The 24041-nt window shown below is 44.1% G+C and overlaps 7 protein-coding genes across 7 annotated transcripts; 3 read left to right on the top strand and 4 right to left on the bottom strand.

Moving 5' to 3' along the window:
• Window positions 1-856: 856 nt before the first annotated feature.
• BYT42DRAFT_593398 (uncharacterized protein) lies at window positions 857-8447 on the top strand (the record flags this gene model as incomplete). Its single annotated transcript, XM_051570697.1, has 17 exons — window positions 857-5053; window positions 5116-5275; window positions 5329-5447; window positions 5498-5555; window positions 5616-5693; window positions 5762-6202; window positions 6267-6294; window positions 6355-6413; window positions 6472-6508; window positions 6572-6596; window positions 6655-6863; window positions 6926-6985; window positions 7046-7172; window positions 7222-7369; window positions 7424-7645; window positions 7808-7911; window positions 7977-8447. 17 exons carry the CDS (start codon window positions 857-859, stop codon window positions 8445-8447), a joined length of 6543 nt encoding a protein of 2180 aa, XP_051423497.1.
• A 1555-nt stretch (window positions 8448-10002) lies between these two features.
• Window positions 10003-12799, top strand: BYT42DRAFT_567726 (VTC domain-containing protein). Its single transcript, XM_051568111.1, has one exon. It carries the CDS (start codon window positions 10169-10171, stop codon window positions 12521-12523), a length of 2355 nt encoding a protein of 784 aa, XP_051423496.1. The 5' UTR covers window positions 10003-10168; the 3' UTR covers window positions 12524-12799.
• Window positions 12775-13781, bottom strand: BYT42DRAFT_315012 (uncharacterized protein). Its single transcript, XM_051562986.1, has 3 exons — window positions 13572-13781; window positions 13384-13501; window positions 12775-13314 (listed from the first exon to the last, which is right to left on the bottom strand). Exons 1-3 carry the CDS (start codon window positions 13672-13674, stop codon window positions 13026-13028), a joined length of 510 nt encoding a protein of 169 aa, XP_051423495.1. The 5' UTR covers window positions 13675-13781; the 3' UTR covers window positions 12775-13025.
• A 562-nt stretch (window positions 13782-14343) lies between these two features.
• BYT42DRAFT_315149 (uncharacterized protein) lies at window positions 14344-15593 on the top strand. Its single transcript, XM_051562987.1, has 2 exons — window positions 14344-15380; window positions 15462-15593. Exon 1 carries the CDS (start codon window positions 14446-14448, stop codon window positions 15241-15243), a length of 798 nt encoding a protein of 265 aa, XP_051423494.1. The 5' UTR covers window positions 14344-14445; the 3' UTR covers window positions 15244-15380; window positions 15462-15593.
• A 2864-nt stretch (window positions 15594-18457) lies between these two features.
• Window positions 18458-20546, bottom strand: BYT42DRAFT_567716 (permease family-domain-containing protein). Its single transcript, XM_051568110.1, has 3 exons — window positions 20176-20546; window positions 19258-20104; window positions 18458-19182 (listed from the first exon to the last, which is right to left on the bottom strand). The coding sequence occupies exons 1-3, from the start codon at window positions 20455-20457 to the stop codon at window positions 18485-18487; spliced, it is 1827 nt and encodes a 608-aa protein (XP_051423493.1). The 5' UTR covers window positions 20458-20546; the 3' UTR covers window positions 18458-18484.
• Window positions 20547-20617: 71 nt separating this feature from the next.
• On the bottom strand, window positions 20618-22375 carry BYT42DRAFT_567715 (chitinase). Its single transcript, XM_051568109.1, has 4 exons — window positions 22038-22375; window positions 21933-21969; window positions 21625-21861; window positions 20618-21565 (listed from the first exon to the last, which is right to left on the bottom strand). The coding sequence occupies exons 1-4, from the start codon at window positions 22314-22316 to the stop codon at window positions 20814-20816; spliced, it is 1305 nt and encodes a 434-aa protein (XP_051423492.1). The 5' UTR covers window positions 22317-22375; the 3' UTR covers window positions 20618-20813.
• BYT42DRAFT_567712 (ATP synthase complex subunit H-domain-containing protein) lies at window positions 22376-23128 on the bottom strand. Its single transcript, XM_051568108.1, has 5 exons — window positions 23035-23128; window positions 22893-22968; window positions 22764-22819; window positions 22607-22660; window positions 22376-22536 (listed from the first exon to the last, which is right to left on the bottom strand). The coding sequence occupies exons 1-5, from the start codon at window positions 23074-23076 to the stop codon at window positions 22462-22464; spliced, it is 303 nt and encodes a 100-aa protein (XP_051423491.1). The 5' UTR covers window positions 23077-23128; the 3' UTR covers window positions 22376-22461.
• Window positions 23129-24041: the final 913 nt, after the last annotated feature.

Raw genomic sequence — 24041 nt, 5'->3', positions numbered from 1 at the left:
ATCTCGTCGAGCAAGGACCTTGGTGGCACGATGTCTACGACATTTACTTCGAGAACGACGACTTTACTTCGAAATGGTTGTGTTACCTATTCTGCATCGGCGTCTCCAATTCATTTTGATTTGCCGCCTGTCATGCCACAAGGATGAAAAAACCAGTCGAAAAAAGAGTAATAATCATTCAACAGCTTTTACGGTGAAACAGTGGCAATCAAACTTGCTTTTCTTTTGCGCTTTTTCCGAGCTTTTTTTTTTCACACCCGTGCCCGGAAACTATGCCTACTACGCCCTTTGCTTGGCAACTATGGCAGCCTATTGTTCGTAAGTGCTTCTAAGTTTCCAGACAAAGACAGCATATTTACCAGCACTGACGATAAGCACCAGATGAAACGTCAAACGAACCACCTTTCTTTACTCAACAAATACAGCACATACCACCTTGGCGAATTGATTACGGCTGGCTATATCCCGATCATACAGTGAGTCTTAACTGGCTAACGAATCGCCGCTATCGAAGTTAGCAGCTCACATTGCTTACAATAATCTTGTCTAGGATCCGATAAATCCATTGGCAGCGTACGAGGTTGAATATACAACCAATTCTTTCTCGAACGATGCGTATGAGGCACAGTATATTCCACCTCCGCCTCGTGATCCGCCTAGAGAAGAAACTCCACCCCCACCACCTCCATCATCTATGCCGTTATCAGAACCTTATAACCATATCGCAGCCGCTTCTGCATCTACAATACATGCACAAGTCGGAGATGATACACACGAAGCTTTGACCAGAGATGCTTCGGAAGTACCACATGTCAAAAAAGATACCGTACCTTTGGAAACAAAATTCGGCAGGTTCATGGGGAAACTGCTATTAAAAAGCAACAATACGAAGAAAACATCCAACGGCAACAATAAATCAAGCAATCATAGTGCTAGAAAGGATCCGTCAGCAGTGCAAACTACGTTGACTGACAGTTATTCAGGCTATTTCCGAATCGGGAAGAAAAGGCCCGTCACGGAAAAGCTGAAACTTTGCTTCCAGCTTGGTGCAAGCACAAAATTATCTGTAGGCAACAACACGGACAAAAATCCCAAACTACTTGCCGTGAAACATGAACCAAATGAGTCCCAAATGGAGAAACCAGCAGTATTTATATCCGAGGAGGCCAGCAACCACGCATCCTCACCCATAACAGCGACAGTGGGGAAAGAGCCGTGTGAGACGCCTTGTCGAAAATCACGTTGGGATATTCGGCCCACCTCCTGCGACAAGCCAAGCAACGCGGACAAATCTCCAAGCAACGATGACAGATCTCAGCAAGGCGCTGATATAACCCTCTCCATCAACGATAATGCAGAAATTTGCGAAGATGCAGATATGGATTCCATTCAGGACGATGATTTGAGTTCACTTAGCTCACTACAGTCAGAAGATGACGTACTGGGACCATGGATCGAGTTGGGATTGATCGATCCTCACAAAGACCCCGAAACCTCTTCTGTAGCATTCAAGGACGATGGACATCCGAGCGTTCAAACGCAGAACATCAAGGTAGAAATGGACTGGTGCAGTGATTGCGATATCTTGCGAACCAACGATCGTCAGCCATTTGATATTGTTCCTATGTGTCAAAAATGCAAAAGGGAATGGGCAATCTACTCCAAAGTGTTTCTTTCCGATTTAAAAGAACAAAGTCATGAAAACAAACGACGCAAACGGACTCCACCCAAAGAAAAAGTAAAGGCTCGCGTGAAGCCTACCGAATTCGTTCCATCGACCAATTGTTCCGCATATACTTGCAACCCAACAGCCAAACCAAGCCCGATGACCATCAGAAAGAACCTTTCTACAGTCCGGCGAACCAGGCCTGTGAAGCGCAGTAAAGCGATCCCGCCTACGAAATCGAGGAATTCTCGCACAACCGACAAGCGAATGGCTCAAAAGCAGCTACGTGCCAAGGTTACAAGGAAGAGTCAGAAAACGTCGAAATCAAACGTAAAGGACACAAAACAATACGAAAGCATCCTCAAAGATGACACATCACTAACTGGTATCGAAGAAGCGACCGATCGCGACCTGGGGTTTCACTCCAACATTCATGGATTTACATATCAGCAACAGGTGGAAGTGCTTAATATTAATGGGCACTGGTATCGAGGTGTTCTGACAATGATGCACGAGGGAAAAGTAAAAGTGAGCTACCTAGACTGGGATAATCAGCATGAATGGATCATTATGGGTAGCCAGCGATTGCGGCCGATTTCATCAGAGGATACTGAAGAGGTTCTATTGACAAACGAAAAAGAAGGCAACACGGAGCACACAGCAACCTTACATGAGGATAAAACCTCTGCTATGGATGATGAAATGATGAACGATATTGGTAAAGACAAACCACAGGCAATACAAAACGAATATATGGAGTCTGAATGCTGTACTTTAGACACAGAAATCGATCCTCACACATGTTATACCGATACCAATGAGGAGACGCTGCAGCATTCAATACAGCACAGCGTGTTGAAAGGTGTCCAAAGCAAGGACCTTTTAACCATCGGACCAAAATCAAGGGCCAACAATGACTATGTCAGCTCGACTCTTGATACAGATCCATCGCATATTTTCAACGACAACGAAGTATTCATGACACGTCGCATGGCGCGCGAGCTGATAGACGAGTATGGATTTAAGCCCAATTCTTTTGGATACCGATATAATCGCGCCGTGGCCGTGACGTTCAAGGGTCCCAAAAAAGCGATGCATAGAACAATGGAATGGGTAGGCTACCTTCGCGAAATGCGCAAAGATGAAGTTAGAGTATGGTATCCTACATTGAGCCAATCCGAGTGGTTCCGTATCGGTAGTCGCCGTCTTCGTGTCTTGACCGAAGAAGAGGAAGCCCTATTCGGTTGTGCACCGGACGATCCCACGAGTGAGCAATTGGAATTGACAGATGATGCAGATAATATGGCAGAGGAACCAATCCCTGACGAAAACGTCAAGTCAGATACAGAAACTCAGAAACCGGCGAAGCAACGTTCCAAGGGAAAGAAAACACTAGAAGAAGCTGTAGAGATTGTCCCAGCTGAGGATATGCGAAGCGGTAATGACCCAGAAGAGACGGTATCTATGCTTTCACAAGAGAATATCGAGCTGGAAACGTCGGCCAACACGCAATCGGATGGGGTGCCCAGCTTCTTGACTACAGGTGCATTTGCCACTCGACGAGCCATGCGCCAATTGAAGGATGAACATGGATTCGTGCCGAACCCTTATGGATACGCTTACAACCTGGCAGTAGAGATTCTGAACACGCGCTCGTCAAGGAAGAAATTCTGGGAACGTGGACATTTGGTTGCTATGCAGACCGGAAAAGTCAAAGTCCGCTATGATGGATGGAGCGAAGTATATGACGAATGGATCATGGTGGGAAGTCGACGAATTCGTTTAGCTCCCAGCGACAGCGAAATCTCACCGTCTACGAAGCCATGTACATCATTTACCACGAGTCAAGATACAAATAATGGCACACTCTCTATCACCAAGAATGATTTACTTATCACGGAGGCAAATCCTGAATTAGCGGATGAGAGAAAAAAGAACCGTCAAAGGCGACTTTTGGGTCCGGAAGATTATCTGAAGCTTGGACTGTTGGTCAATGAATCGCAAATCTCTCAAAAATCGCGAAGAGGCCGCCCTTCCACGAAAGCAAGCTGTGAGAGCAGCAGCAGTGCTCCTAAGGCAGCAGCAAGTCAAAGCAGCACAGGTCAGATGAATGAAGATGGAGATTTTTATGAGACTCAAGGGTTGGACGAATATGACTTTGAGTACGCGCATGGTGATGATCACGATTACAGCCACAATCCCAGGAAAGGTTTGAGAAAGACGAAAAAGGAGCTATTACATCAGAAACGCGACATTGGATCATCAAACGGCAAATTGAAGGTACTCGAAGCGCCAGTCATTCCCGTTTCTTCACGGCGACTAGCGCAATCAAAACGTACGGAGCATGACTTTATTGCAAACGTGTATGGGTATGATTATATGCAGCATGTACAGGTGCTCCATCTAGACAAGCGATGGTACGAAGGGCGTCTCGTATCTATGGAGCGCAAAGCGGTGCGTGTGCATTACTGTGGATGGCCCGACGCGTTTGACGAAAAAGTGCGGCTGGGAAGCCGCCGTTTACAGGTGATTGAGAATGATCACGAAGTGTTATGCATCGAGCCGAACTACAGAGAGCGATTTGAAACATTGCAGCAACAACAGACGGAACACACTGTTCCTATCGAGATGGAGGAAACATTGGACTTGCAGGAAACATCTGTTAGACGTAATATAAGGCGGCTGACATTGAGTAGTATGGAGGAGATCGGCGCCGACCAACAAGTGGAATATCATAAATTGCCTGAAGACGAGACGGAAATTGAGGAAATCGATAACTGGAAAGTGTATTGTAACCAATGCAAGATTGTCATCAAGCAGTTTCGCTATTACTGCACTTACTGTGAGACGCCTTCTGAAGGGTACGATTATCAGAGCTTTGAGCTGTGTCTACAGTGCTTTGATCAGAACTTCCCTTTTTGGCATGAGCATCCACGCTCAAGCTTTGCTGTCCAAGCCGTCATTGACACTGACATCGGGCCAATGCCCATCAAAGGCGAGTTAGTTACCGTTTGGGAAGAGGATGTACTTGAAGCAACATCAGTCGCCGAAGCTCACGGTGATGATGAGCCACCGGCGAGTGCCGTTACCGCGAGTCAGATTTTCACGGGTGCCGCACCTATTGATATCGATCAGGGCTACAAATATTTGAAACGGTGGCAGAAACGCACTGTATGCGCGTTCTGTAATGACGATGATGATACATCAGAAGAACTGGGCCATTTTATCGGCCCGTTCGTCATTGCTACGTTTAACAAAAATGGTGCCGAAAAGAAACGATCGTTCTGGGCTCATGACGCATGCGCACGGTATTCCCCTGAAGTGTTCTGCACGCCTGATGGCAAATGGTATAATGTCACGCTAGCGCTTCGACGTGGGCGAGGAATGGTACGTTATAGCATATGGCGTCTACTGTCATGAGATTTTATTTATTTATTTTATCTTTGTAGAGGTGCTATGTTTGCAAGGAAAAAGGAGCTACGATAGGCTGTTTTGAATCCAAATGCAACAAAAGCTTTCATTTGTTCTGTGCGCAAAAACCTGTGAGCTACTTTAAAAACGGCGTTATTTTCTGGTGCCCAACCCATGAAGCATATTATAACAAAAAAGGTAAATGGGAAAAAGTAACGGTCATTGGATGTTGTGGATTAAACTACCTGCAGATACCTATGTCAACATCTTCAAGTGTGACGGATGCGAAAAGCAGATGGAGGAGGAGTCATGGTTTACTTGCTTACCATGTGCTTCTAGTTATTTTTCTTCGTATGATTTATGCAGTGATGTAAGTCCCGTCTCTGGAATGAATACACTGAAAACTAATGCAAGTGTTAGTGTTTCGAGAAATTCCCCGCCGATCATGCTCACGACGAAGATCAATTCGAGGAAACATGTAAGCAGTTTGACTATCCAAATAAAATGTCACATTTTATGTCTCATCGAGTCTTTCAAGCTTTTGCTATTATCAAGGAAATGGAAGCACAAAAAGCAATCGAAGCAGCACGTGCTAAAGAAGAGGCTCGCGCGCACAGTAAGTACCAGTTACCGGTATATGAAGGTCGCTTGCCATTAAACGCCAACTGCATCACCTTGTTTTAGCCACGGTGAAAAAGCGCTTGTTTCCCAAGCGCCAACGTCGCAGGCCCGATGGAAGCCTGGCAACAAGCTGTTGCTACTGTGGAACATACGACGCAGAAGAGTGGCGAAAGGGTTACGATGGTGGAGTGCTGATGTGCAAGCAATGTTTTGACTTGGCGTTGCTGATTGATAGTGATGGAAAAACTGCGGAAACTCCTCTTATTGTCGATGCCGAAGAAACGCAAAAATACGTTACATCGATTGATGACTACACGCACAAGCCCTATTTAACAAGAGACGCTCTTTCTGTGTCTAAATTCAGCCACACAGCTACTGGACCTCGGTTAACCAGTTACGAGCCACAACCTAACCAATTATTCTCGCTAGTGTTCGATTCTACTTATTATGATATTCCTGGAAGAGCTCCTCGTTGGGCGTCCCATTCTGGCACAGATTATCATGGTAAATAAGACCTACCATTATGCCATCAAACGTGTAGGATGCACTCAACTTTTTAAATGCGTAGGAACGTGGTTGCCACAGACCGTACGAAGGTGAGGTCCAGTGCTTATCATTTGAAGCAAGTGTCACGGCTACTTAAGCATCGAATCTAGAGCTATTTTGAAATACACCGCAAAGAATGACCGGGTATTGTCCAACTTTTTGGGAAGAGGTACGAAAAAACCGCGAGTCTGCCTCACAGCTTCTTCTTACTTGAGGCTACAATTTAGGCACAGATGCTATTGAATGCTTTCTGCTAAAGCGCAGGTAGGCCATTTCGACAAAACAAGACAATGTGGCTGGCATATATTAACCGCTTGATAATAATAGATGCGTTGGTCTGGACATCAATCCGGTATGGAGCACCAATTCAAACCATCTAGTAGTCAATGCTGTTTTGACATTATAAATAGGCCGCCGTCGCGCTTGCTCAACGCAACTGTTGCTTTGAAATCCCGGCAGGCCTGACATCAGCAGAATATCGGCCCATTGTTGCTCAGGCAGATGCGCGTCAATTATCTGGCGCTTTATTTGCAGATGATTCGTTCGATCACATCCTCTCACATCCGCCTTACAAGGACTGCGTAGCTTATTCAACTCATCTGGAAGGTGACTTGTCGAGGTACTTGTTGTGCCGGAGATCTGGTTCAAACGTTGTACTCATCTGTGGTTATATATATGTAGATTTATAAATATCGAAGACTTTAAACAAGAATACCAGAAAGTGGTGCATGAGAGTTGGAGGTAAAAAGGTTGAAATGATGTATACAAACAGATCGAGGGTTGACATGTGTATGCTTATAGACTCTTGAAAATGGGACATCGAGTTACGCTCGGTATTGGAGATAACCGTGAACATTGTTTCTACATTCCGGTCGGGTTTCACTTGATACGCCAGTACATTGACAATGGATTTGAATTGGAAGAACTCGTGGGTATACATGGTTCCGGAAAGAAACTTGGAACTGATGGAAACATAGATTATCAAAAGACAACGATATTGCTCGGCGTTCGGCCTGGGAACTTATCTTTGCGTGCAGTACGATTTTCTGGTGTTTACTCACGAGTTCATTGCAACCTTTCGAAAAATACCACTGCTGAATATCAACAGGATGACGAATTATGACGGTAGGATGACCTGGGAAAATAGTTCACAGCCAAATATTGAAATGGAATCCATAGAGATGGAGTGTTCCGATCATGTACGGGTGACACATATTATGAAGGGCGTGCCAACGTCTGCAATCGCACGGAAAAGTGTTGTCATGGGAACTGTATGGGTGTTTAAGCCTACCGATCACTTCCGCTTCGAGCAACTGTGCGTTTCACGCATGGTCGAGCGGTTCGGAAAGGATGACGGCAATTGGGAATTGGTGCAACTGGACTTTATGTCCCACGAAGTATGTTTCTCCTGATAAAAGCAGCTCAGACGATTGGTCGCTAACATACAATACCTCATAGGCTCTGCAGCGATCAGAGCATCAAGAGACTCTCCGCCGCAGCAAAGGTAATGTAAAAGCTGTTAAAGCTCCCTTCTATGTGTTTATTAACGAACTTCCCCACTAGCTGATACCCTCGGTGACAATCAAGACGATCCAGCCTCGCTATCCGCCTATGAACAAGAACGTCTCAAGCGAATCGAAGAAAATAACAAGACACTATTGAAGCTGGTATGAGGGAACTGTCTTTTAATCTGAAGAGAATATTTTTAACTTTGATCTGCCTCTTTTGACAGGGGTTAATTTCAGAACTCAGTGAAGAATCTGACGATGTTATCCATTATGAGACAATGATGACCAAAGAACCTATAGAAGACGCGCCATTAGTGCTTATGGTCGTGGGCCACCAACAAATTGAAGCACGGCAAATTGGACTTTATCGTGAAAGCATTGTGCAAATAGCTATGGAAGCTACGAAGAAGCTTGCGCCGCAGGGCATGCTGGTGATCGGAACGCGGGATATACGACAAAATGAGGATGGCAAACTTTGGCCAATGACGATGCTTGTACTCGAAGATATTGAACGTGCTGTGGACCGCGATACGATGAAGTTGAAAGAAATGGTTGTCGCGGTACCTGATGGCTACTCCAAAGATCGACGTCGAAAGACTACTGCAGGAGCTTTGGTACAGGATGATGACATAGACATTGTGGATGAGCATCTTCCAATTGTCCATGCCATTTATTTAATATTCCAGCGGCTATAATTCAACCAAACTGATGAACCGTGTCGTAGCATTACAGAACGGCAACGTGGTACCCCTCTCTAATTTAGGGTGATTGCTGAACTCAATGGATGCAGTTCAGTTCCCGCATCCACAATCGTTGTCAAATAAAAGGAAAAACTGATTTCTGTGGAACCACTTGCAATTTAACACTCCGTAAATACCAGAAACAGAAATACATGTTATAAATTCCTCTTCTTAGTCATTAGTATCTGTGTATCCCAACAAGATATACCATATATGATACTCGTACCCTGGAATAGATTGGGAACCAAGGTGTATTCTATATACACAGCGAATCAGCTTGATCGTTCCGGGAACAACCCGTAAATTGTAACGTCGAGTATCAAAAGTATAATTGCTTTGGGAACTACATGAAGAAGCAGAGGCGAAAATGCAATTCATACAAGGATACATTGATGACAGCTTTAAATATGCTTCGGTTTCGAAAGTCTATGAGCACGATGGAAACATTTAATCTCATTGTATTTTGGCGTATTCTGTGTAACTTGCACAGCAGCAATGTTTCCCGGATTTCTAGACATGAGTATGCAAAAAGTCTCTTTTTCATTTGGAGTGGATGGTAAATTCAGTTACATGGAGGTATCGCTGAAGATTGAATCTTGATCAACAGCTTATCCCTAAGGTAGCCGCTTTAGATTCGTATGGACTGTTTTTGAAACAAATATCATCGTTCCATCTGCACAACTGATCATCAGTTGCATCTTCCCCGTTCTTGAACTAAATACTTGTATCAGCCGATATGTCTGTCCTGCGTGTCTGTTTGTTTGTCCCTCGATTGAAAGTCATGTTTAAAGTGGCATCGGTGTCTAATCCTTTGCTAAATCACCAATAAAAATTTTGGGAGACGATTTCAACCGAAACATGTGAGGTGGTACAAACCGACCAAAGCAACGGGTTCACAAGCAGATTCTCAAAGAGAACATCGACATGGTAAGCATCTGAAAGCGGAAATCTGAAATTGCGGGATTTTGTGTTTCTGTACAGCGGAGCCCAATGATAAAGCCCGGGACAGCAACAAAATGGTGATGGTGTCCAACGATCACAAGATCTACAGGGGGGTTGACTTGACCTAGAAAGAAATAACCGATTTGAATTCAGCTTGCCATTTGCTATATTTGGAGTAATGCGGCGTTTGAATGGTGTTGACCCCTCTTTTTTTTCGCTGTTGGGCGATGCAACTTTAAATGGCGATAAGTTATTTTGTAAAGGAGAATCCTACACGGTAACATGTTATAGATGGACTTTATTGGATATGCAATTGAACTTTCTACTGCTTGTTTGGATAAACGAACCATGGTTGATGATACTGACAGGGTGTCCCATTAAACGAGGTTACAAAGTGTGGCTGAAGAAAGAGATTTTGGCTGGTGCTTCGGCCATGAATGCTCGGACTTTGAGTGTAACATTCGACGCTAAGCACCCTTTTTTGACTTTAGTTGCCAAAAATACATCGATTATATTTTAATCACCTCATTCGGTCTGCTTCAGTTCCCTTTTTATTGCGGTTTTCGTTCTCGGTTTTCGTTCTTTATTTATTTGCCTTCTTTTTTTGGCAGAAGAACTTCACTTTTTTTGGTTTTTTTTTTTCTTCTCTTCTCATTTTTTTTTTCTTTTCTCTCCGTTGACCATTCTTCTTTACTGCTTCCAATCTTCTCTCCAAGTCACAAGAGCACGTAACCATGAAATTTGGAGACCATTTACAGCAGGAGATTTTCCCACCGTGGCGACTATCTTACATACAGTACGATGTACTGAAAAACGAACTCAAGACCCGGCAATTGGACCACGGGTGGAACGACCATGACGAGAGGGAATTCGTTCGCTTGCTAGAAAATGAATTGGAGAAAGTATACGACTTTGTCACTGCCAAACTGGGTGAGGTGGAAGCCAGAATCAGCTACTGCGAACGGACTCTTCAGACATTCATGAACAATCAAACCTGGTCTTCTGAACAAAACTGGACAGTAATGGATGATGCTCTGACGGAAGTGCTGTTCGATGTCAACGATTTGGCTAGATTCAGTCGTCTGAACTATATCGGTTTTCAAAAAATTTTGAAAAAGCATGACAAATGGACCGGACTTCAACTGCAGCAGGACTTTGTCGAGCAGCTCCGCGAAAAACCGCTTGATAATCAACGATTCGACGTTGCTATTGTGTTTATTTCAGCACTCCACGACTTGTGCCGGGTGAAAGGCAAACCACGAACCGGTAATGCTGCGTCGGGCGGCGATCAAAATGCATTTGAGCGTGCTACTGCCAAGTATTGGATTCATCCGGATAATATTACGGAAGTGAAATCGATCATTATGCTCCATCTGCCTGTCCTTATTTTCAACAAGGACAAAAAATTCGAACCTTCGGACGCTGCTATCTCATCGGTGTATTACGACAATGAGGAATTCGACTTGTATACGGGCCGTTTACAACGAGATGAAGGAGCCGAGGCCATTCGCTTCCGTTGGTATGGTCCCATGTCATCAAGCAGCGTATTTATCGAACGCAAAACTCATCACGCTGCATGGTTAAACGGCGCTTCGGTAAAAGATCGGTTCCGACTCCATGTGAATGAAGTCGAGCAATTCGTCACTGGCGAACTCACCGCAGATATCTACGCAAACCAATTGGTGGCCAAAGGCACGGATCCAAAAATGGTGGAGGATAGTCATTTCATCGCCAAAGGTGTCGAAACGTCGCTTCGAGAGAAACGCCTGCAACCCGTTCTACGTGCATTCTATAACCGAACGGCGTTCCAATTACCTGGAGATCAACGAGTTCGTGTGAGTCTGGACACCGATCTGACTTTTATTCGCGAAGACAATTTTGATGGCCAGAAGCGGCGTGGTCCACGCCAATGGCGTCGGCCCGATGTCGGCATTGATTACCCTTTCAACTATCTTGATGACTCTGAAATTCTCCGTTTTCCATACGCCGTGCTTGAAACCAAGCTCCAGACCCATTTAGGACAAGAACCACCGCAATGGTTGACCAAGCTGGTGGATTCCCATCTCGTTCACGAAGTTCCTCGCTTTTCCAAATATCTCCATGGTGCTTGCTATTTCCATCGTCAGCGTATGCCTTTGTTGCCATGGTGGTTGTCCGAGATGCAATTGGATATCCGTAAGCCTCGATCAAGCAACTTCGGTTTGACCCGGTCCAAGTCCTTCAAACCGCTCATCGATGGCAAGTATCGTCGTGCGATGGAGACCGAAGAACGACGTATGAGCATCGTAGCACGTTCGTTGAGTAAGAAGTCTCGACCGTCCGTCCGCAGAAACGTGTCCCCAGCAGGTCAACCCGTCGAGGTGAATCTTCTTGACGATCCTTTGTCAGCCCAGGGTAATCGCAACCAAACGTTACCAAGACCCATTCAACTCCACGATCGACAGTCAACGACCGGCGATACTTTGGTTGGATCACCCTTGTCGGACAAGCACCTAGTTGATCGAAGCGGGACTCCTTATACCTTCTATTCCCAAGATGGACCAGCTGTTTCCAGTGTATCATCGCAAGATCCGCTATGGAACTTTTCAAACCACAATAATCACGACGATCCTAACAGTTCGACATTATTAATAGCAGGCGAACAACCACTTGATTACGGATTACCGGCTAACAAGGGAGGCAAAAAGAAGAAGAAGAAAGATCAGGACCTTGAGATGCGCGAATTGGGTGAACCGGTGGTACCTGGTACATTGGTAGAGGATCAAGTTGTGGTGGACATGGATGGCACTAAACCCAAGGCGTGGCGACGTGCCATGGGCGACAATGGCAAGCCAATGTATGTCAAGGATCCTAACAACAAGGGCGGTGTTATTCCTATCAAGAAACTCAAGGTGGAACCCAAGGTGTTCTTCGCCAACGAACGTACTTTTATCAGCTGGCTCCAATTTTGTGCCTTGCTGTTAACCGTCGCTCTCAGTTTATTGAATTTTGGTGATGAAGTATCGCGTATTGCCGGTGGCATCTTTTTGGGTATTGCCGCCCTGATTGCTATTTACGCTTTATACCGATTCGAAAAGCGAGCATGGTAAGTCCTTTTTTTTATATCCTATTGATTCAAGAAAAGTGTGCTAATACTCTTTCATAGGATGATTAATCGACGTATTATTGGCCGTTACGATGATCTGTGGGGTCCTGCTATTCTCTGCATTTTGTTAGTAGGCGCGTTGATCGTCAATTTTTACTTGCGATTCCGTTAAACCTTCTTTTTATGATATTATTTCGTTGTCTTGTTATCATTGCATCCTTCATTATATCCCATCACATGTTCACACTATCTACAATATATAAACACATTTGATCATATAACGTGTATTTACTAGAATATATTATACTTTCTATTTGGTACATTTTCGCAAGACAAAAGACATGTATGAGGTAAGCGGGCTCCTTTGGTGGAAACCCCCCCCCCCAAAAAAAAAAGAGAGCGAGAACATCAAGGTATCGTTTTTTGGAATCACGGGAAGAAAAAAAAATAGGAATTGGCTAGTGGTATTACATAATACATGCGCTAAAATACAGAGGTAAAGATACTTACTGAGAATCAGGATTGAAGATATCTGGGAACACTTCCAGATTATCAGTGAGCTCGCAGATATGGTGAAGACATCGTAATGGGTAAATAATATCAATAAATAGCAAAAGGTTGACCAGCAAATAGTCATCCACCGTAACGCCTCCCATCATGTAGTACAGATCGAGGACAAGATAGCTGTTGAGTAAAGCAGACCAGAAAATGGGCCAGAGAATCTGCAGAGGATCGATTTCGAATTTGGACCTTAGCCATGGCGATGTCGAGCATATGGCTATCAGGGTGCATAGTCTATTCATAGGATAAATAGTTAGTCATCATGCGATGTATTTGTAATATAGTTAAATAAATGGTACGCACAAAGGTTTGGCGCCAGAGAAGGAATAGCGCGGTTGCCATGTGTACAAAAGAAGACTTGAAACACCGGCTATAGACATGAGCAGAACCAATAAACCTTCTGGATAAAGCAACTTTGCAGCTAAGAGAGCGTCAATGCTGAGATTTAGTCCTTTTCCGTCAAATTCTCATTGTAAGGTAGCGCAACCTACTCAGATATGCGAGAATCATCGCCACCAGCAGTGAAAATAAGCCAAGCAAAATTGATTGGACATATCTTGATAGCTGGTAATACTGTGTCCAAAGCTCCCACATCACTAATATGGCCAAAACCAAGGTAGGGAGCAACGGTATCCACCATGCATATTTACTACGGTTTTGTTTTTCCACAGCTCGTTCATCGTTGCATTTTTCTTACACCGGCTATAATGATTTTTTCCCTTACCTATCCTGCAACCATTGGTAAATTGGGCAGAGATGCACGAGTATCAAACAAAGAGCAACCGCACACAAAAGTTGGCACAAGCTGATCAACAACACCCTACGAATGAATACTATGTCAGAGCATCAGCGAACAGAGACCCAGGTTTTAACAGCGATGAACCCAAATGAGAAGTAACAGTGCCCATTTGCGTTTTATATAATTTACCCATTTGGGAGACGAGAGAAGACTGATCGACCGAAACGCCAAATACATCTTCCTGTTGGCTGGATTCAAAACGTTCAAGCAAATGAGACTGGTTTACCGAAAGATATACAGTATGATTGTATAGAGAAGTCGTGTTTAAGCTCTGAGTCATCGCCCCCAAGCTGGCACGTTTCTCCTCGTATGCATAAACCAGCGCTTCAGCGCAAAAGAAATGGGACCCACAGACGTGCATTGCATCGTTTCTTTTCTACGTGACATCACTGAGTAACCCAAATTTGCCCCTTATTTTTTTTACTCGCTTGTGCTCCCGAACCTCCCTCCTTCACGAGTTTACTTCTCCCTTGAGATCAAACAAAAAAAGAGCGTGTAATTATTCTTCCTCCTATGAAAGAAATACAGTTTTCTTCCTTTTTCGCTGCCTTCCTTCACTTTCCGACATGACCCAGTTCAAGTTGCCATGCGGATCTGTAACTGAGGAATCGTTGCCATCATTAAACCAAGTCCTTCAACGCCAAAGTCAACCACCTGTCTGCCTATATAACTATTACATAGTACTGCGCGATCGTCTTCAACTCGAACTGTTGCTCGATTTTTGGTTAGATGTGCAACAGGCGGACATTCTTTACCGACGGTATCTGAAATACGCTTCCCGCGCCAGCAAAAATCCTGCTTCGACGCATGAGACAAATTCACTCACGAGCTTGCCCAGCCCATCAATACACAGTAAATCAATGTCGGCTCAGTTACAATCTGAATCGGCGCTACTGACCCATATGCTATTGACCCATCCCCGAATGTCCACAGCTACGGTATCCACGGTTTACAGCCGATCCACTTTGAAAAAGCCCCCGCCTACGAAATCGGATATGACGGATACTGTCGAGCGGATCTACCTTCGATACATCGTACCGAATGCGGAAAAGGAACTCATTCACCTCCCAAGCCATATTCGCGATTCCATCACCAAGCATTTTGATAATGCTGCCTCGCCAGACAACCCCATCATTTTTGCTGAAGCAAAAACATACATGCACCAACTTTTGCAAGCTACATTTCCATTTTTTCTACGATATAAAGTATATATGAACTTGACTCTCCACCAACAACTAGCGCGGTTAGCCTTGGGACTGTTTGCTTTATTTCTGGGTTTTTCCTTAGAGTTCTCCTTGATCTTTCTAAATATCCATCCCTGGCAAAAGCGCTTATGGGTAATGTCTCTTATTTTCTTCTTTTAAGTTTCACACTCCCTGATTTTTTCGTTCTGGTTTTTTTTATCCCTGCAGGGTGTTCTTCCAATCGGAACTGGCGTGTTTTTAATCTTTACAGGTATCGCCGGTATAGACCCCATTTGGGTTTGGGGCTTCAATATAAGGTACAGTACTGTCATCTTTTGTTCTTGTTAGGCCGGCCAGTGGGAAAAGAAAATCATCTTCCACTTACAATGACTGTCTAGTGAAACAACAACTTTCCAATTCAACTCTATACAACAAGCATACGTTAAAAGAACATTAAGGATACGTTCGATCGTTCTGTCAACTTTCATCCTGTTCGCGGTTGTTGTTGTCTCCCTTATTTTCTGCGTTATTCCAGGGAAACGACTGTGAAAACACGTCGATTTTTACCCACGACGAGAGTAAATACAAACAAGACCAAACAAAGAACTTTGGAAATTACGCCAACAAGCTGCCGAGCCAACGTACTTAAATCATTAACAAGCCATACACCCGCTGTGCAATGAATGCTGTCTGCCACCGGAGGTCGCCCCCTTACATTGAGCGACTTTCGTCAGACAAAAAGCCTAACGCATACACGACATAACCTGGGCGAGAACTCTTGACGGACTTTGATATATTAATGACAACCTTATGGCATACGTTGCAGCGTGAGTTGTTTCTGAACACGCGCAGGGCAGCACTGGTTCCCCCCCAACCTCCCTCAGTTCCATCCCGCCCAGGCTATGATAGATCTAGAAAGATGTGTGGGTATGTTGGGTATTTAAAAAAAAATGAGTTAGTAAGCTCTTTGATTGATTCAAATCTTCATTAAGATATTTTACCCTTTGTTATTTAAGTTTTCGATAGTCATTGCTCGCTTGACATGGCTTGGATTATATGACACTGAAAAACGTTGAATTAGTATACGTTCATTACATCATAGCAAAGGAAAAGAAATTGGACTTGCCTTTGAACCAAATGGTGTACCGGAAAAAAAAAAAAAGATGAACACCGACCACTCAACCATTATAAAATGAAGAGAATCAAAGGACATATACATTATAACTAACAAAAAAAAAAGATCAAATCAAAACACCAGATCACCGTATCATCAATCACCTTGATCTCTACCCACATTTTATTTGAACGGCGACGATGCGTTGTTTGACCACAACTGGCATAAACGGCATCATCTAGCTAAAAGTGGCGCAAAAAAGAATTAACAGGTTCTGATAACTTGGTGTAGATCTCGTGATTTACAAATCGCTAACTTCCAAAAGTTTTTCACTGTATAACTAGTTGCGCGTGTGATCTTGAAGATCACAAAATTTCAGTATACACAATATTATTTGTATAAATGTCGTTGCCAATATCATGGGACGCATGAGAGACCATGGCTTTGATGGAGCTTGGGGTTCTAACTCGAGACATGGCAACATAGAGTTGGCCATGGGAAAATACCGGTTCCGGTAAAAATAAGCCAATGGAGTCAAAGGTCTAACCTTGGGCTTTGTTTATAATCATTGCGAAGGCAAGACGTACAGGAAATTGCACTCATTTCAAATGGAATTGCTTTTTCATCAGAATCATTGATAATTGCTATGCGCGGTAGCAGTACACGTTTTCCAATGTTGATTCCATTGACAATTTCTGCTTCGATAATATGCAGATGGAAAAATCGGCATATTAAACATGTGCCATGCATAAACCATTTGCTTGATCGATGTTTCTAAGCAGCATGATTGGGCAGCCAATCTTAAGTTTAAGGGAATGCGGTGGCAGGTGGGCTGAATTTATAAACTCAAAATTTCAATTAGTGTGCTCCAGTTGAAATCCTCTGTGTCCATGCTGTCAGCACTTTTGTATTCACAGACATCTCCAGGGAAACTGTTCAGCACCTTCTCATTGAGAAAGGTCACATGTCTATTTTTTGGAGCCAAAATGGCACGGCTTATTAAGAATTCTCTCGAGGGCATTGCTGATAAAGAATGACCATATACTGCATATATCAGATCTTCGACATTAGAAGAAGGCACCAGCATCACTGGTGGAAGTAACACCAAGTTCCTATATGTGTACGATTCCGTTCCATTACCAATGCGCAAAATATAGGAGGCGAATTGATCCAATATGTTAGCTTCCTCACCACTGCTTAAGCGAGTTTGTTCTACACGCATGTTTGTTGTTAATCGAAGAACCCTTACAGATGGCCAGAAAGAGGCCCTGTTTAGACATTCAACAATTAGGGGCCTGCTTGCTTTGGGGATCACTGGCCAAAATCCACTGCCTCTCGTTATACGCAAAGGTCCCTAGTTTCCTCACTGCCTGGAATCCTTGAACATGCGGCGGTCGTCTCTCACCCTATAATATACCTTCATAAATAGCATTGCCATAAATACTTCATTCCCCATATCTTACATTTATTCTTTCTGCTTCGGTCCTTTCTTTCGCTGTCGTTGCTTTTTTTTTTATTTTCGTCCTGTTTTCTTCCGTAGGCTTCCTTCTCTGCTTGCTGTATTTTCTGCCATCATTGATGGTCACTTTCGCCCTCTCCCTTTGCACACCTTAGTACAGATGGAAACGGCCTTCGCCAGCATTCGATCCGTTGAAACCCAGTATTTGCGGCAGACTTTCATGAACGCACGTAAGGTACCGATGTCACGTTAGTGACACGGTTGCACCGTCGGGATGTTCAGGAATACATCGATTATATGTGTTCCGTCCATCTTCTTCTTCAGCGCGGCTGATGAAACCCGGTATACGATGAAAATTTCTTGGTAGAACAGCTTCTGATCTGATACGATACGTTTCCTCCGTGGCCATTAGGATGCTATATAAGGATACGTGCGTTCCGGATCGCCACCACATAATGGTATGTTGGTAAGGATTCCTCCTTGAACCCCACGATTCAAACATCGAGCTCCGAGTCGTGATTGGGACTCATTTTGAGACGCGGAAGTAACTTTCGAGCGATATCGCATCGGTTTCGAAGCCAACGGTCATGATCAGGTCGCAAAAACCAGTTCCTTCCATCGTAGCGGATCTTGCGATTGTTCGAAGCTAAAAATGTCAAATGTGTTTGGATAAAGTTCTAGATCAGCGATCTTTGTTGACACAATTTGAAGCTATAAAGGTGCACATTGTCATATCATCCACCGCCTTTCTTCAAAGCCCACCCCGTTAAACTCGTTCATGCCTGCCTATCCAAGTTTTTCGAAAAATCAATTTATTTACAGTCTATGGTTTTTTCTTCATATTATTTTTAGTTAGGTCTTCCATCCAGTTGTTCCAATGGATATTCTTCGTTTTGTATGTTGCTCTCCACAAATCCGTCACGAATTGCATCCCGCTCCCTTCGCTGCTTTTCTTCTTCTTCTTGTAAAGTCTCGGTACCCCATTCCTTGGGCACAGTCAAATTTAAGAAGATGGCCATGAGTGAACCGATACAATAACCCGTATTCACAATCGTGGTTACGGCACTCAAAAACCCTTTCAGCGACTCGTTATCACCTTCATATTTGAACACATGCGTAAACCAATTGGGAACAAGAATGGTGCCCATGCCGAGAGCCAGCGACGCTGTGACAATGAAACGATCACGTCGCGTCCACGGCAAGTACGCCAGGATACGAATTCCAGACACAGTCACGGAAGCGAACAAGAATGCGTTCATGCCACCCAATACCGGTGACGGAATGGCAAGAAAGACTGCAGAAATCTTGCCAAAGATGCCATAGAGTAAAATAAATATACAACAACAGTAGCCGGCAATTCGATTCGCACAGCGTGTTAGAGCAATCACACCGTTGTTTTGCGCAAATGTCACCAAGGGACTGATCGTCATGCAAGCGGCAATGAAAGAGCTGACACCGTCTGCCAAAAGACCACCTTGAATACGTCGTTGGAAGGGCGGGCCATCCACTTCCACACCTGAAACATCACAGGACGCGGTAATGTCGCCTAATCATATGCGTCACGGCAATTATGTCAGTACTTTAGCAGATGAAACACCTGCTGTCCCAAATCAGTACATACCAATGCTTTCCAGCATATTATCCAGAAAAACAATAAGAAAGGGAATAATAGCCGGTCCATAGACCGTGATCGGGAACGTTTTGACCCAGACAAATGTAACAGCGGGGGCCGTTTCCACCGTCGAAGAATCGACATAACCTGTAGCAGCGGCGACGATGGTTCCAACAATTAAGCCAATCACGATTTGGGAACTCTTCATGAACGGGGAACCGAAATTTTCAATAAGAAGGATAGTGGCAAACACAAGGAAGCCTAAACCCAAGAATTCCGGACTACCCCAGGGTAGTGCATGTGGCGCATCGATATTGGGACATTTCGAGAAAAAACCAGTAGCGGGACGAGAAAGGCAACCACCGGATCCACCAGCCCAATCCTGCAAAGCTGTGCTAATGACTGAGCAACCGATCAGTAGAATAGTCGTACCGGATACAATAGGAGGAAATAAACGCTTGATCGTCTTTGGAGGTAAGAAGCTCATGCCAATTTCAAAGAACGAACAAACCATGGAAGTACCGAGAACAGCGCCCCAGGCATGTGGACAAGGTAGGTGTTGTAAACTGCCGTCCTCCAACGTTTGCGTAGGACAATAGCCGCTTGAATACATTTCCTTGATCACTGCCGCGGTGGCCGGAATACAAGCGAAATTAGGACCGACAACACTCAACAATCCAGTGCCGAGGTAGTAATTTGTTCTCCAGATTTTGAATCGTGTAATTTGAATCAAGGACAACAGGGCGGACGTAATGAGAGCGGCTGATAAGAGGTATTGTTGATCGGCTTGGGTTAGATTTAGTGCGGTAGGACCCGAACCCGTCATGATTAAGATTGGTGTTACCACACCACTGACCTGTCAATCACGCAAATACCAACATGAATTGAGCTGTTTCCTAAACGAGTAAGCCACGATGTTGAACTTACCATAGCGAGAGAGTGTTGGAAACCCATCACGATAGCCAACCCAAGCGGTAACCGACTGTTCAAACCCCAAAACGGCGTACGCTTCTTCTCTTTGACGAAGATGGAGGGAACACACATAGCCTTCCAGTCGAAATCACCCCACCATCCCTCCCGTGTGGTTGCTTGCTCTTTTACGAGCGTCCATAGACTCGGAGGTTCCGCCGGTTTATACGCTTGGAACTCGGTGCGAATCGTCTCACGGTCTGAGATGGACGGTATATTAGATTGGTGCTTATTATCCATGGGATTACACGATCCACTGATAAAGCGGTTCGAAAGCTATCAAGGAATGCAGCAGGAAAAAGAACAAAGAGACATTTTTTTGTCTCGACTGCATTAGAAAACAAAAATAAAAAAAAAAATTAGAAAAAAAGCCATCCAACCATGACTAACGTTTTTACCATTTTTGGTTATGATCCTTTGACTGTCAACTCGTGAAAATTTTTAATTCAGCGACCGAGTAGTCATTGGGTCGGTGTCTCATTTCCCTTCTTTATTGGCCCGTGGTTTAATGCCGCTGATGTGCCACTGCAGAACTCACCCTATTTGAGCGCTCCGATATCCCAATTGATGGCTTGGTCGCCTTTTTTTTTATTCAGTTATCGATCGCGAATATTACGGAATTGACTATTTGGGTAATCAAGTATGTTGGGAGACGAATTGACTTGTTGATGGAAGCTGTTGTAGACCGTGTTCAAAAGACTGCGTTCGTCGTTGCCGTGAAGATCAGCACTCAACTCCCAAAACATCGCTCCTCCCAGCTTGCGATCTTCGATATATAGACATTTTTCTTTTGCCACGCGAGGAGAATCAAACGTAACAAATTCACGCGTTTGGTTATCATAGGTCCAAGAAGCTACATTCTGCTCATCATAGTATTCGGTCGCACCCGGCTGGGGTAACTGATTATAGTCGTATACACCTTCCTCCCAGGTGCCTTTTGGAACTCCGGAAAAGGGCGCGCCTAAACCATCGGTTGCGGAAAATCCACGTCCATAAAGTGGCATGCCCATGACAAGCTTTTGTGAAGGAACCCCATGCGAAGTAAAGTACGTAACGGTTTTATCGATACTCTGCCGGTTTCCGTACAATGGCGATTGATGGCCAGTGACAGCGTCCCAGGACCCTGCAAGATCGTAGGCCATAAGGTAAAACAAATCCACATAGCGTTCCATTTCGCCAAGGGGTAGTAGTGCGTAGGTCTCGGGACTGCATGACATAGCAACGGATAATAGGTAAGGTGTCCCACCTGTATGCGATCGTTTCGTATCGAACACATGCCGGACTTCCTTTAGCAGCTCCGCAAACGACTGAGCCTCTTTAGCATTTTTTGGGAACTCCCAATCAATGTCTATAGCAAAGAACGAAAATTAGAAGCATAACGGATCTCGCAAATTGTCCAATACTTACCAATACCATCCAACCCGAAATTTTCTACCAAATCAAGAGCGTTTGCGGCAAAAACAGAGCGCTTGACGGGATCCGCTGCAACAGCTGCAAAGTTTCCTGACCATGACCAACCGCCTACGCTCAAAGAAACCTTCAAGTGACGGTTCAGCTGCTTTAGCAGATAAAATTGATGCAAGCTACCGTAAAGATTCTCCTCTTCATCGTTCCAGCTGTCAGCCAGTTCATTGACACTGGATTCTGTATGATAAGAAACAAAAAAGTCAGCCCACTATGATGACCTTTCAAAAATTACACCATTTCTATTTTACCAGCATCAAAATGCTTATCTTTGTCAGCCCAGTCATCCTAAGAATGGTATTATTCATTAGTCGGCTGTTGACAAACGAATTTATACCGCTCTCATTGCACTGTACCCCTAGCACGATCGTGCCGTTATCATGGACGTTGGCAAAAGCGTAAAGAACGTGAGATAATTTTGATACATCTTCTTTGAGATGAGCAGGAGTATAGTTGCGATCGTATATTGCCCAATTAACGTAGTAAGCCGCCACGACATGCTCGGGCGATGAAGTAGGTCGATGGAATATATCAGGCGAGGTATACCGCGGTCTTTCGTGAAGCCATCCCAAATAATATAATATCGTCGCCAGAGGCAAGGTTATCAACGCATAAATGCTATAACGATTAAGCATTATGGCATCAGGGTAATGGAGAAGTGAAAGGGTTGAAGAATTGGAAGAGAGAAGAAATAGGTAATACAAAAAAGTTGGGAATTTCGAGAAATGACTTTTTTTTTATTTTTCTGCGTCGTCTCTGTTGTTACTGTATATGAATGATTTAATGGGCAACTTCTTCGGGCTCAGCATCGTACTTGGCCAACTGCTCGGTCAAATCCTCATCGACTTTGGGTGCCTATATGAAACAAAGAACTCTCCATAAATATCCATCACTGTCGACCCGTTAACGATTATCGAATACATACGGCAGGAGGGGTAGGCAACTTCAATTCCTTAACCTGAGAATCGTCAACCTTGGCCTGTATATCATTTCAAATACGTCAAAATAAAAGCAACGAAAGAAGTAAGTGAATCCGCTGGAATACACGACATGCGTTTGCGAATGTCAAATAGTCAACTTACAGCAGGGGCAGGCTTGTAGTTCTTGAGTTCCTTGAGGAACAATTCCTGAACGACATCTATATAATAGAATAACAAGCAACCAGTCAGTTTTTCTCACCATCGCGAGGAATATATTTCTTGGTAATTTACCCTTTTGCATGACGGAGGAAACGGCAATGCTACGGACGGCCATGGCGGGAACGGCAGCACGAACGTTAAGAGGAGCCTAATGAATGATAAGTCAGAAAAATCATAATAGATGCAAAAGTGTTCATTGGCTGCCGAGAAATACCTTGATGGCAACGGAGCGGACGGCGATGCGAGCGAAGGACATGGTAGGCTTTTCTTATTCTAGTGCGAACGAAAGAGTGACCAATATTTTCTCGTGAAAAATTTAAAAAAACCAAGGGCCCCAAGCCAAACAGATTGGTCTAGCGGCAATCGAAAAAATATTCAATGGCTGGGTTGACGTCATCACCTGTCGCTGCCTGCGCGAGCCCGAGGCTTTTTTTTCTTCCTGGCAGGCACAACTCCTTCGCAACAAGAACTTGAAATTATTCTTTCTCTTTTGTATGTTTATATTGTATTCCATTATCCCTATTTCTTAAGCAATAAGCGCACCATCCCCGTGGAACTTGTTCCGTTGAAACTTGCCTTTAAATTTCCAACGGTCTTCGCACGCCAAAAGAGGAAACAGTTACTACGGCAACAATTTTATAAATCTAACGAGAGATAGCCTCTTACGGCCGCAGAAGTGACGCACCGCAAGAAACGATGTGTTACTGCTTTACGTCATGGCGGCTGCAAGGCTGAATGCTAGTAACGGGTTATGAGGCTCTATAGGCATGGAATATCACTGGAAACAGACCAGACGTATTTTTTAAGTACCTCAGAATATCTTTAATTCAACCAAAATGTTCTCGGAACATAGCAGCATGATAAAAGCGACTGTGGCACAGAGTCCCAAGGGGCTTGAAGACCAATGAACGCATTGAACTAAGACTTGTCAAGTTGACGGCAGACTGTTGAAGAAATTGTTTGATTAAAAATGAATCCGGTCTTGCTTGATTTTTAAAAAACTCAATGATCTCTTCTTGTGTATGCCGATGAAAAGATCCGACATGCGATGCTGTCTACCCTGTCAGAGAGAACGTTCAAAAAAATCTACTTTAGACTTCAAGAATGATTCCTTCTTAATAAGTATGTGCATTGTTCTTAAAAGTCTTTTGATTTATGCAGAATGCTAATTGTATTTCTTTGAGTTTTATGATATGGAGTGCATGGACCATTTTTATGAAT

This window comes from Radiomyces spectabilis (genome assembly GCF_025331425.1).
Source record: "Radiomyces spectabilis strain NRRL 2753 chromosome Unknown BYT42scaffold_6, whole genome shotgun sequence".
In the NCBI taxonomy this organism is placed as follows: domain Eukaryota; kingdom Fungi; phylum Mucoromycota; class Mucoromycetes; order Mucorales; family Radiomycetaceae; genus Radiomyces; species Radiomyces spectabilis.
The sequence above is the reverse complement of the archived record's forward strand: the minus strand, read 5'-3'. Positions and strand labels throughout refer to the sequence as shown.